The sequence below is a fragment of the Lactuca serriola genome, chromosome 6, assembly GCF_051521515.1.
Source record: "Lactuca serriola cultivar US96UC23 chromosome 6, Lser_US96UC23_V15, whole genome shotgun sequence".
Classification (NCBI taxonomy): Eukaryota; Viridiplantae; Streptophyta; class Magnoliopsida; order Asterales; family Asteraceae; genus Lactuca; species Lactuca serriola.
The window spans coordinates 9,465,044-9,479,269 of record NC_136413.1 but is presented as its reverse complement, the minus strand read 5'-3'; the positions used below and the strand labels follow the sequence as shown (position 1 = coordinate 9,479,269).

General features: G+C 30.8%; 1 protein-coding gene across 2 annotated transcripts; it reads right to left on the bottom strand.

The window, feature by feature from the left end:
- Positions 1-5,230: 5,230 nt before the first annotated feature.
- LOC145057994 (uncharacterized) lies at positions 5,231-8,210 on the bottom strand. Of its 2 annotated transcripts, XM_079005917.1 has the most exons (5): positions 8,044-8,210; positions 7,819-7,966; positions 6,967-7,215; positions 6,203-6,880; positions 5,231-6,086 (listed from the first exon to the last, which is right to left on the bottom strand). In XM_079005917.1, the coding sequence occupies exons 3-5, from the start codon at positions 7,120-7,122 to the stop codon at positions 5,424-5,426; spliced, it is 1,497 nt and encodes a 498-aa protein (XP_078862043.1). In that variant the 5' UTR covers positions 7,123-7,215; positions 7,819-7,966; positions 8,044-8,210; the 3' UTR covers positions 5,231-5,423. The 2 variants fall into 2 exon arrangements, with proteins under 2 accessions (XP_078862043.1, XP_078862042.1); XM_079005916.1 differs by lacking the exon at positions 7,819-7,966.
- Positions 8,211-14,226: the final 6,016 nt, after the last annotated feature.

Sequence of the window (14,226 nt, the reverse complement as noted above, 5' to 3'; positions counted from 1 at the left end):
CCCTAATAACAGATGTAGTGGCGTTTCCATATTAGCGAAAATTGCACTTTACACCCTTCAACCTTTTTTGCCATTTATTTATTTGAAATAATTATAAATAATTCATGTATTTTTCTGGAGATTAGATAAACTATAACATTATCAATGTTGATCAGGTTACTTCACAAAGCACATTTGTATGGGGTTGAAAAGGCAAGCTTCATCCCTTCTCTCCTATGGAGATGAAATGGGGTTGAAAAAGGCATGCTTCATCCCTTCTTCTCTATCTCTCCATACATGATATTTCTACTTAAATACTTAATTGTCATACGAGTTGCTATGTTATCGACTCTTATTTTTCTTGACTGTCTTGATAAATATTATTATTTGGGCTCTTTGGTTTTCGATCCAAGGTTTACCCTTTCTTTCTTTATCATCGTTCTACCAACCGGTGTCAAAGATATCAGTAAAAGGAGAAAATATTATGTTTATAGCAATGTACTTTTAACAAAAAATATTACTCAAATCCACACCGCAATATGTGGCTAAAAACTCTTGCTTATAAAAATGACAATTTTCTTCTTTATATCAACAAAAAAGACCAAGCGTTTTAGGTGTTTAAAAAATAATCACTTAATCAAATGCGGATTTAAGGGTTATACACAATTTTTTAGAGGTTGCATTGAACAAAATTTACACTATGCCGAATTTAAAAAAAAAAAAAGAATTACATTGTCCTAGAAAATTGAAGGAATAACTTGTACTACCCTAGGCTCTATAAGACGACACACGGTACTGGTCCAACGAGAAGCAACGGGGGGTGAGGTGGCACCCCTCGACGGCGTTATGACACGGGGAACACCGCCCCCCTGCTCGTTGCTTCTCGTCGAGGTGATTCTCGTTGGCGTGGCGACGGAAAGAAACGGAAGAAAATGACCGTTACACTTTGCAACGGTTTAAAAAAAAAGTTAATTATTAAAAAAAAACATTTTATCCTATAAACACTCTCATTTTATTAAAATTTTCACACACTTTCTCTTATCCTCTCTACATACTTTCAATTATCTTCAAAAAAAATATGGATCCTTTCGACTCGTCCGATGATTCAGATGACGATATTTTCTTTAGGATGATGTATCATTATTACACTACCGACCTGCTACAACCAGACTCAGCCCCGCTACTAACAAGACGTGCGATGTTAAACAGAAATCGCGAGGAAGGACACGAACATCTATATCGCGATTACTTTGCGGATAATTGTGTATACGGGACGAAAGACTTCAAAAGAAGATTTCGTTTGAGTAGGGATGTGTTCTTACGAATCGTCAACGCCTTGGAAAGCCGGTATCATTTGTTTACTATATTTTTATACCAAATAAATAAAAATGCACTACATGTTTCTTTAATTTTACAACATTTGCAATATATTTTTAAACTGTAGTTAATTTATGTTTAGGTACGAATTTTTTTCAATTAAGATATGATGCTAGAGGTAGACAGGGGTTTACAACGTTGCCGAAATGTGCTGCGGCCATTCGTTTGATGGCTATGGGGGAGTCACCCGACACCATGGACGACTATATGAGAATGTCCGAAAGAACCGCAATAGAGGGTTTTATAGATTGTCAAGGGGTGTTGTTGAAACTTTTGGAGACGTGTATTTGTGGAAACCTTCGTTGCATGATTTGCAAGAATTGTATGCGGCGCATGAAGAACGTCATGGGTTTCCCGGAATGATCGGAAGCATTGATTGCACACACTGGAAATGGAAAAATTGTCCGGTAGCATGGAAAGGGCAATACGCAAGTGATCATCACGGATCACCTTCATTGGTGTTAGAGGCTGTCGCTTCTCAAGATTTATGGATTCGACATGCATTTTTTGGGGTTGCGGGTTCCAACAATGACGTCAACGTTCTTGATCAGTTGCCAATATTCGACGATCTTTTGAATGGAAAAGCCCCGGATGCTCCTTTCACGGTGAATGGAAACGAATACAAATATGAGTATTACCTTACAGATGAAATATATCCTCGATATTCCACATTCGTGAAGGCATTCCGCCACCCGGTTGAAGAACGAGACAAATTTTTTAAGAGAAGACAAGAAGGAGCACGTAATGATGTGGAACGTGCTTTTGGAGTGCTGAAGGCGAAGTGGCATATAGTCGAACATGCAACACGACCATTGGATTTAGAAACTTTACGATATATCATGTATGCATGTATCATATTGCATAACATGGTAGTAGAAGATAAAGGGATAAATATTACACAGTATATCCCAACAGAGTCTAGACACGTTCAGTTTCAACCAGGAACAACAGATTATTTGCATCGCGTTGTTGACATTCAGGACGCAAATAACGATAACGAATAGCGTTGTTGTTTTTTTTTTTTTTTTTTTTTTTTGAATTTGGATGTTATTTCTTTTTTTGTTTTTGGATATTATGTGTAATTTAGCCTTTATGTTAATTTTAATCTTTAAAATTTTTTAATTTTTTTTTATAATTTTTAAACATTATGTTTTATTTATTATTTATATTTAAAAAATATTTGTATCAATTTAAAAAAAAATCGAAATAAATAAAAAATAAATTATAAAATAGAAAAAAAAGTAACAAAAAAAAACGAAATAGTAAAAAAAAAAAGAAAAAAAAATATTTATTTTCAAAAAGTTGGTGTTGCATCTTGTTGCCCATTTCTCCACTTAGTGTCATAACACCATTAACTTAGGTGGCATGTGAGGTGGCACAACTTGGTGTTGCACCTTGTTGCCCACACCCAATGCTCTAATTGACCCACCTTTCCGTTGCAAATACGAAGAAAATTAGATCCCTACTCATTTATGTGATCCTTTGTATAAAGGGCGGTCTACCATCAATCGAAATGTTATTTCTTTCCGAAAACCCTAAAAAAATATGAAAGACAAGGTTTCAATTTGTTTTTGAATAGAAGAAGCGTAGGATTTGGTGACCCATATTAGTTTCATGTTTTTTGTACGCTATAATCTTAATATGTTAAAAACGACTGTCTAGATATGATAAAATGATCTCGAAATATGATGAAAACTTCTAGGATGTTTCATATTTAAAGGCTCGAATATTTTCCTTTATTTATATTGTTATGTTCATTAGCAGGTCTTATGACAACCTGTAAATAACTTAAATAACTAAACGTAACCAAAAAATCATTCATGAAACAAAATCCTTAGTTTGGAATCCAAACAATACTATGTAATTAACTATTCAGTATGTATAGTTAGGTTTTATTGATTGTTGTTTATTTTACATTAAGTGTTCTATTATTTTTATATAAGTATGAGTGATTTTCAAAAAACCATTTTTGCAGAACCAATCCAAAATAAAAAGTAATATTTCAAATCAGTCTGAAAGGTGTATCCAGTTAATTTACACGATTGTTGCTAAAAAAAGGGTTTTACATATGAGAAAATAACAACACACATAATTGTAGTGATTGTTATTGTCATATAGTTAACTGAAGGTTGGATAAAACTGTTTAAAGTTCACATAGAAAGCGTTCAGTTGGAAGTTACAGTAGTCCCAAACACAAAATTTTATGTTATACTCATTGATATGTAGTATTTTGATCACTAATATTTAGTGTTGTAAAACTCGTCGAGTTGACCGATTACATCTCCGAGTACTCGCTATTCGGCCCCTTACCGAGGCGAGTTACAAAATCCCGAGTACTCCCTGATTCGCCCCTTTATTGAACTGAATAGTGTTGTAAAACATGGTCAACTCGGTGAATAATATATATAATATACTTAATGATTTATTATTTAACACACACATGTAATTATTACTACATATATATCTTAGATTTTCAGTAAATATTAATGAAGTGAGACCATTATATGTTTTTTAGCTTTCGTGTATTCACATGTATTTAATTTTGTTATATATTTCAATCAATTTATGATTTTAACTTATGATTTTGACATATATAATTTCTCTAAAAATATTTCTATATGAATTACCGAATCAGAGTACTCCCGAGTACTCGCTACTCGGTAGTTGGCCGAACAGGTACCGAGTAACGAGTTTTACAACCTTGCTAATATATACTTTTTATGATTTTCACGAACGTCAATAGTTTTCATTTTATACCTAAATAATATAAAAACCTTAAAAACCTACTACGATAACATTAAACTTACATATGGTAACATCATGACATGATTAATCTTAAATAGTGTCATAATAACCAAAAATCAAAATCTTGGTTATAAACATCATATTGTTATTGTGTGCTTCAAATGACATTTACACATTGGATTAATGCGGATGCTACTCGGTCACCTTGATTAACTGTTTGCATTTCAATGATATTTTCTATGTACTAATTGTTAGGCAGTTCTTATCATATCACTTAAAATACCTATAATCTTCAATTCTTCATACTTATTGAAAAAATACGGGCAACCGAAATAACAACTAACAACTATATGGGTTTTTGTCACTTCAAGAGAATGTGCAACTAGAATAGACATTCCAAAATCCATAATGTCTTGTTAATTGACATATGGTCGGTCCAAAATGTGCTCCTTTTATTTTACAATGTAAGAAATTTATAGGATACAATAAAAACTTTTAAAATAAAATTACTAAAATTTTGTACACACGTCAAAAAATGCAACAAACACATTTTTTTTTGGGATTAATAAATATCGTCTAATTTGAATAACATGCTCAAGAATGTCCCATGTGTTCTGTTCAGACATAAACATGTAAATCTTTCTATCCAAACTACTAATCCACTTTTTTGCCACTTTAATTTTTTTTATTAGTATATGTTACTCGTTTTAGCTTTTATTTCATCTCTAATGAGAGAAAGTGTACATGTTTATTACATACCCGACTCTTTCTTGAGTCCATAATGTACATCTTAATTGCCAGTCGGGAATGTGATGATTTTCCCAAATCTATGAATAATTGGACATTTTGAATAATTACTTAATTCTTGATTGTTATTTTTGTCAATAAAATATGTTCTAATTTCTTAAACATTTCTTAAATTAAAAAATAAATGACAATACCTTTATATTTTATTTTAGGATAAAATTTTATTTCAATTTAAATCAAATCCTTTTCTTTCAACTCTTTGGATACGACCATAGAAATATTTCTTGCAAGCAATCATTTCCATTTGTCTTTTATCTTTTTAAACAGAATCAATCGATCAAGAAGACAAGATACAATCTTGACAAAAATGGACACCAAATCAAATAATAACGTACAACCTTTGAATGCATTTATTCAATGAATATCGCAACCCTATCATCTTTTTACACATACAATTAAGTCTCATAAGTCATATGATATCCCACAAAAAATCTGCCAAAAAAAAAACTACTATATAATAACTAGAAATTTCTTCTATACGATAATTATTAATTAATATCTAGTAACAAAATACTTCAAACAGAAATGTCGGATATGGCTTCCATGATCAATACTTGTAGAGTTTCATCCACGACTTCAAACACAACATCATTTCCATCTGCCACGTGTACCCATTCTCCACCTTTCGCTATATCTCTCCTCACAAGATTATCTAGAGTACGTGGAATCATGAATCGACCATTATGCCACTCAACTTGCTCCATAACCTCATTAACCACATCTTCTTCCAATGAAAAAGCACGAATCTTTGAGCTAACAAACATTATCCGCATATTTAAACCAATCAACACTTCCTTCACACAATCATGGACTAGTTTATGATCACACGACAATTCTGAAGGGTAATCCGTCGCTAAAAAATCCTCCCAGTTTGACTCAGAAGCTTCATAGATTTCATTAACATATGCAGAAATCAACCCTCGATCCTCCATGAATGAACTTAAACTTGTTTTCTGATGCGATGGAGATGAAGTTTGTGAATGTTCTTCAAAATCCAGACAACGTGGTTGAATATGATGTTCGACTGATGATTCAATGGTGCTTGTAGGACTGCTGCTATTGTCTGCAAAAATCGATTCAAGAACAGATACTGGACTTGGATTCTCTCTGAATTGATCATTTTCCATGTTTTCCAATTTGAAATTAACTTTTGGTGAAGAAACATCCAATGTCATCTCCTGTAACAAAATATGCATATGTAAGTTGATGCAAATCGGATGTAGAGGAAAAAAAAATTAAAGTGTTTATTACACAATTTTGGTTCATATTCAAGGAAAAAAGATGTTAAATTTACCATTTGTGATACTTCCATTGCACCAATGCTGTTAGGATCCGAATCCATTGTCAATAAACTTTTTTCAACACAAATGTCGTCAATTCGACGATAAAAATTAGCAATTGACATGTGTATAGGAGATGACAAAAGTACCCTTTCCAATGTTCTTGATACTCTTTTACTTGAAGAAGCCTCACCCTCACATTCACCCTTTACAACTTGCCTTAACCTCTCAGCAAGATGTCTTCTTGCCTCCACAAACACATCCGGTTCTCCTTGCTTCAAAAAGGGTACCAATTGTAATTTCTCGGGTCTAGGGGCATTTTCGTCATTTTGACCAGGTTCACTACCTTTTCGGATGTTCTTCTTCTTCTTCTTCACCTTCTTTGTGTCCTTTAGCTTTTTTCTAACATCATTGAAGGAGACACGTTTGTGTTTGACTATTTGTTGGTTGCTTGTTGACTTGTGATGAGAGTGTAGATATGAGCACACGCATCCTACATCAACTGGAGATTCTATGACACGCTGACTAGGCGGCTTTAAAACCACAATGCTGTTGTAAATGGGGTTTTCTTTCTTCTTGTTTGGGTTTTCATATCGGGATTTTATCTTTTTCCAAAAAGATTTCTCTATGGTTGTTGTGTGATTTGAGGAACTTGTTTCTTCTTTTAGAGATTGTTTCTTCTTTGATTCAATCTGAAGATAAAAAAAATTTGTTTTCGGAATCAAATATCGATAAGTTGTTTGATATCAAGAATAAAGGTAAGAAGATGTGTACTCACATTGATGCTTCTGAGTTGTTCATCAAAGCTGAGCAGTTTCCGGTGGGGGCGGCCATGGTGGTGGTGGTGGTGGTCAAACATACCATTAAAACTCCAGATACAACCGGATTGATTTGGTTCAACTGTTGGAGGGCATTTTGGAGATTTTCGTGCCATTGATGATGAAAATGGATTTATGATATCAATCAAGAAACTCAAATTATATATGAGATACTCACTTGATTGAAATGGAAACTAGATACATTCACCCTGCAACATTGAGTTTTAAACCAGTTAAGAAACTATAAGTTTTGAGTAGAATTCATACCAATTTGAGTTAAAAGATCTTGATTTTGTAAGTTGTAATCAAACCCATATCATTGTATGAATAAAGATTCCAGGAAATTGAAGTTCAACAGTATTTAGAACCAATTGGAGTAATAAGATCTTGATTTTTAGTTGATTAAAAAAATCCATGATCTGATAAATTGTAATTGGGATTGAGTGATGATAAAGGAAAGAGGGAAGAACACACATTTTCTCACAAAAATAATAAAATATTAGGAAGAAAAAACTGACTTGATTTGCATATTTAATTCGAAAATCTTACAGAACAAGTTAATTAGAGTGAAATTTTTTGATTTTTGTCGATTCTAAAGAAACATATAACCTGAGAGACTGCTCCTGTTTTATTGAGGTGTCGATTAAAAACAGATTAAACAAAATCAACTTCAGGATTTGTAAGAGTCCAATTGATTAAACAAAATTAACTTCAGAACTAATTAGAGTGAAGAATTTCGTTGATACTAAAAGAACACATGATAAGAAACTGTAATTGGGGTTGACTTGTAATAAAAGATGGGGAAAACACACTTCTTTCACCATAACTGTATGAACCCAGTTGCTTCAGCAAAGTTAAATGGAAATTCTGATTAAATAAGTAAAAGCGCTAGAGCTAATTACAGCCAAACGCATGCTTCGGAAACTTGAATTGGATTGAATGAGAATCGAAAAGTTTCAACTGTGCGCAAAATGATAGAAAAATCTTAATTACCCCTGTAAGAATCGGTTCATGGAAGTGGAAGAGTCGATGGTTACCTTTTAAGAGTAATTGGGGTGGTGCTAATGATGAAGATAGAGAGGCGCTCTTGTTCAATGACCCTGTTGCTGAGGCTGAGCCATAGAAGATGGAAGAAATTTATGACTCAGGAGAGAGAGAGAGAGAGAGAGAGAGAGAGAGAGAGAGAAGAGGAAGAAACAAAGAGGAAAACTCCAAATTTTAAAGCTGAATATATTCTAATATGGGGGTATGATTTTCTTTTCTTCTATCGACCTTTTCAGTATGAATTTCCTTAATTACCCTTTTGTATATATATATTTTTTAATTTCTGAAAAGTTATTAATGATTATACATAAATACTTTATTATCGTATACGTAAGAAGATTTTGTTCTTTAAATTTCAAGGTTTTTTTTTTTTTTTTTTTTTTTTTTTTTTTTTTTTTTTTTTTGTAATTTCTTTTATCTAAGATATCTACAAAATATTTATTTCGAAGTGTTTAATTTTACTTATTTTAAATTCATTGTTTTTCAATCGAATGTATGATTTTATGCTCTAATATCCTATATAGTTCGTTTGTTATTTTGTTTAACTTTTTGTTCGATTTTAATAAAAAAATGATTTTTTTTCTCAAAATTCTAAAATTGTTCATTAGATTTTGGATTTGTTTTTGAAATTCTATAATTAAGTTTTTTTTCGAACTCCGAAATTTAGTCCAAAATCCGGAATGTCGGCTTGAAACGTATTTTCTTGTTAGAAAATGTGTTTTTGTTTAGTCCGGAATACCCCATTTCAAAATTTGTGGTTGATTTGCCAAATACTTTTTTTTTTATTATTTTTTAGTTTAGCTAATATCACTTTTTTATTGTTAAAAGTTAAAACATAGTCATTACAAAATAATTTGGTCTATACAAATTTTGTAGTTTATAACGGTAAAGAACTTTAAATATTTAACTTAATAGTCGGCTTTCTATATTAACACATGCACAACAAAATATGAAAATATTGTATTTCTTTATATGCATACGTAGTGCTTGCTTGGTCCAACTTTACTTCTAAAGTGACTTTGTGATTCGTTGATACAATTTGTTTTCGAGTCTTTTGTTAATGGATTGTAACACCTGGTCCTTTTTCTTTTTTCGTTTGCATACATAACACAAGACACGTGTCCATTTAACTTGTATATCATGTAGTATATGATAAAAACAAAAAGAATATAAAATGGTATAAAGAATGTGACAGGTGATGCTATATTAAGTTTGCTCAAAATTAGACGGCATATTTGGTGGTAATAGACATTTATAGTTGTTGTAGTCATCACAATTTTTATATAAAATTGTAGTTATAAAAAAATAATCCTAAATAATGGTATATTTGAGAAACATTAATATTTGTTACTGCTATTCAGGATTTTAGTTCTAAAACCTGTTGAAATTCCAAAATACATAACGAAAATACCATCATGAATAATGAATATAAATGATTTTTAATAACTCTTCATTTCTAAATTAAGATCATCTAGAAATAAGTAATTAATAATGATCCATTAATCCAATCTAATGTTCTAGTACATTAGTCATTTATATGTGAATAATCGATGTGCGGATAATTCAAAAACTATAATAAAAATTGAACTGATCATGTATTCACAAGTGAATAATAAACATGCTGGAAAATATAATATAAAATAAAATAAATCATATATAGTATAAAAAAATATATTGATATAAAAGTATATTTATACCGAATAAAAAATATAAATTTTATATATTTGATTTTTCAATAAAAAGTATGGCAACAAAAAAAGAATTGTATACATATGAATGTAGAAATTAGCATAAATTGAAAATTTTGGATAAAAAATTCGATATCCTTTTATGTCTAAAGGGCTGTTATAATCTTAACAATGTGATTAAAATCGATAAGGATTATATATGTTTTCGTATTTGTCAATCTATGTATTGTTCTCGTTAAAATGTTTACGTACGAATTACATATATGCACAAACATAAGTGCAAGTGTGCTATATTTTGTCCAGCCCCCATCTGGTTTCTTTTAATATAATTTGCTTTGTCGTTTAAAAAAAAGCGCAAGTGTACATGACACAAAAATGCATATATACGTCATTCGTATATATACATTTTTCTTTAAGATTTTTTTAAAAAAAAATTAATTATGAGTGACTTAATGCATTAAGTCTTTTTTTTAGAAAAAATTATCGGACAACGAGTTCGCAAGATAAAAAAGTTTGCGGTAAAATATGAGCTCGCAAAAGATCATTGATTATATATATATATATATATATATATATATATATATATATATATATATATATATATAGGATCAAATGAGAACACCAAAAAGGTTGAGAACGCGAGAATAAAGTATATTCATTTGCGATTCCATATATTCATTTGTAGAGAAATGATAAATTTTTACGACTTTAATTTCAATTGAAGAGAAAAAGCATATTCATGTTGATTGTGCATAGAAATTTATCATTTATCCATAAATGAATTCATGGAATCACAAATAAATATACTTGTTTTCGCGTTCTCAACCTTTTAGATGTTCTCATTTGATCCTTTCCCTATATATATATATATATATATATATATATATATATATATATATATATATATATAATGTAATTAATGTCAATCATGTGACACATTATGGTTTATTGAACAATTTCATTTCTTGAAAAAACAATATTTAACAAAATGACTCCATATAAAAGGTGCATTGTGGTAAATATATTGAAATGGCAATGTTGATTTAGAGCACTCACACTAAAATAGTATTGACATTATGAAATAGTATTTTACGAGGCTTTAAAAAAATCAATAAGTTCTTGAAAATTAAAAAACTATATAATAGAACCTTTTTTTAAATCAATTTCTTTTAAAGGGTTAGGAAAATTACAAAATAGTTTTCCAATGATTGTGGTGAGGTTAATATCTTTTCAACCAATTATATAAACAAATCATACAAAGATATACAAACAAAGAAATTAAAAAAATATATTATTATTATTATTATTATTATAAAAATATAATAAACTATTTTATTTTAATTTCAACATCTTTCATTAAAAAGATTCCGAAAAAGCTCTTCTGGTATGAATGTTCGTGTAGTCGAAATAGTCAAAACAATGACAATGACCTGAATGCCCAAATGCAAACATGGGTTTAGCTTTCACATTTAATAACTCCAAAAAAATTATTTTCTTTTCCTTTTACTATTTGTTTTTACAAGGTGTTAAGTCCTGATCGATTATCCAAATTGAGAAATGAGACAAACTTCCGTCCTTTTTTGCAATATCGAATTTTAAAATATTATCTGTTTTTTCGTTGAAATAAATAGTTTCAAGCAAGTGTCAATTATTTCTAAAATAGTTATATTAGTTTAATAATCTAATATGGACCCGTGATTATGATATTAACAACTACACATTATTTATTTAGTAATTGCCCATAGTTTCGGCCATAAACCTTATAGATTGGTTTCAATTTGGTCGAATAAATATACGTGTATTAGTTAGTCTAATGGCGAGTTTGCAAACAAAACATAACGTTTAGTGGCGGAGTTACTACAGGGGCTGGTAGATGCCCAGCCACCCCCAACATTCTTAATGTATTAATTAGACAAAGTCCATTTCATATGTTTATAGCCCATCGCCCCTCCTATGATTTAATAATTAAATTATATATTACTCAAATTACCAATGCTCTAATTCCCAAACTGAAAAAGACGACAACTTTTTTTATTTGATGCTACTTGCCTACAATATCTTTTCCGCTTAAAATATCTTCTCCATTTAAAGAACAAGATATGTTTTTTAATTTTCTTGTGTATTCAATAATTTTTTAATTTCCATTAACTATATTATTATAAATGGTATTTTGTTTCTTATATCGGATAGAGTATATCACGAGTACAATTCATTTAACGAAACATATGTATCTATAATTAAGATAACTTTTCATATTAGCATGTAATTGGAGAATTATAAATCAATGTTTACTGTCAGTTGAAAACTTTTCAAAATGTCACTTGTGCAATGATCGGTATAACTTCTACTTATAGAAATTTTTAGTTATTTTCTCTTTCAAGATTGTAGACTTTTTCACATTATTTTGATATAAGAAATACTTGAATATATTGTTACGACGTCAGCCCCTCTTATTCTTAAATTCTGGCTCCGCCACTGATAACGTTAGTTTAAATTAGGGATGAGCGAAAACGGGTACCCGTCTATTTTATTGGTAACCAGAACCGCTTCCGGAACCGGCGGTTCTTAGAAATTTAAAACCGCTCCCGGAACCACCTACACCGGTTCCTAGAAATTTGGCCACTCCCGGAACCGCCAAGACCGGTTCCGGTTCCCTATACCCGATTTCTTGAATATTTATAGTTTTATTTTATACACAATACATGTTATTGAAATAAACATTTATAAACATTAGGAGGCTAGGAGTACAAGATATAAAACTAAAATAATCATAAAATCTTGATCTCAAAACACCATGCCAATATAAGTGGAATTTAGTAAGTATTATTCAGCAATAACAAAACCCAAAACAGCAAAACAACAAACAATTTTCACAACGAGTTTCAAAATAGCATAAAAATAGGAAAACAACAACAACAACAACAAAAAACAGCAAACAACAACAACACATTACAACAACATTAAAAACAACAACACTGCAACAACAACAATCAACAGCCACAAAAACAACATCCAAACATTAAAAACAACAACCACTTTACTTATTCCCTCCACGTGTATCTTCTATACTACTACTAATTGCTGCAATGAAATTATGCATAGAAAGTCAGTTTAGAATATTAAATATTATACAAGAAACATAAAATGAAATAATAAATAAAAGTTTATCTTCCATATTACCTTCCTCGTATTTTTTCACATTTTCCAATAACTGTTCAAGGTCAATACAACACTTGATACTATCAACCAATCTTGAGTCCAAATCAAAGCTTCCACCGTCTTTGGAAGCAAATTACTACAAAAGTCATCCACCACACGGCCGGATGTACTAAAAGTGGATTTACTAGTAACTGTAGACACCATAATGGTTAGAATGTCCTTTGCCATTGATGCCAACACCTTGTATGTTGTGCATTTGTCACTCCACCACTTCAAAATTTCAAATGTTTCATTATTCATTTTTTCAGGTGGAGCATCAAGATATTTGTCCAATTCATATTTTCCCACAACAACTTCAACATCATTTTCATAGAACTCATCATATATTTTTCTCATTTGTTTATTCTTAACCACATCAACAAAATTTTGGCCATCATTATCATTCGTATTGAAAGAACTAGAACCATCATTATTTGTTATTGAAGAAACATTAGAATAATAATTATATAGTTTGTTCAAAACCTCAAACACTTGAACATATAGTTCTTCAACCTTCTTAAAGTCTAAAGGATATATTTTTTTTTAAAGAAAACTTCACAAACCTCATCTTATACCTTGGATCAAGAGCAACTGCAACTAACACCATTACACATGTTTTTCAATATATAACCTTCTGGATAGACATGTAAATTCAAAACTAAAACTATCATTTTATTTGCAGGCTCCCACCAGGCCCTTGTGCTACCTACATTAGTAAATCATTTGTTCAAAGAGTAGATGCATAAGGATACACTTAGGAAAAAGTGAGCAACGAAATGCGGGAATCATATTGGGAGGAGTTCAAGGTAGTAAATTATATGTTTTAAATTATTGTTTGGTAAACATTTAAATATAAAATTATGTGCATATTTTTATGTGTAGAAAAGCTGTTGTTGGGATGAATCAACGGACGACACACTAGTAAGGAAAGCTTGGGAAAGTAAAGCAGCATAATGTTATGGCCAGTATCTCTACAACACGCGGAACATACAAAGAAACCCAAGTGGTAGGAAACCATCGCATATCACACTAGAAGTCTTGAACTCATGGCAAGCTAGACGGAATACAAATGAATACAAGCAGAAATATAATCAGAACAAGATCAATAGGCGTAATGGGGTGGCTGATGGAATACCACAACCTACCCATAACGCTGGATCTGCTTCTCATTTGAAGGTGGCTTCTAATTTGGTGAGTTTTTTTAAACGGTTCATCAAAATTTGTATGTGTATATATGTTATGTGTATATTTATTTTACATTTTATGGTGTTTATACACAAGAGGAAATTA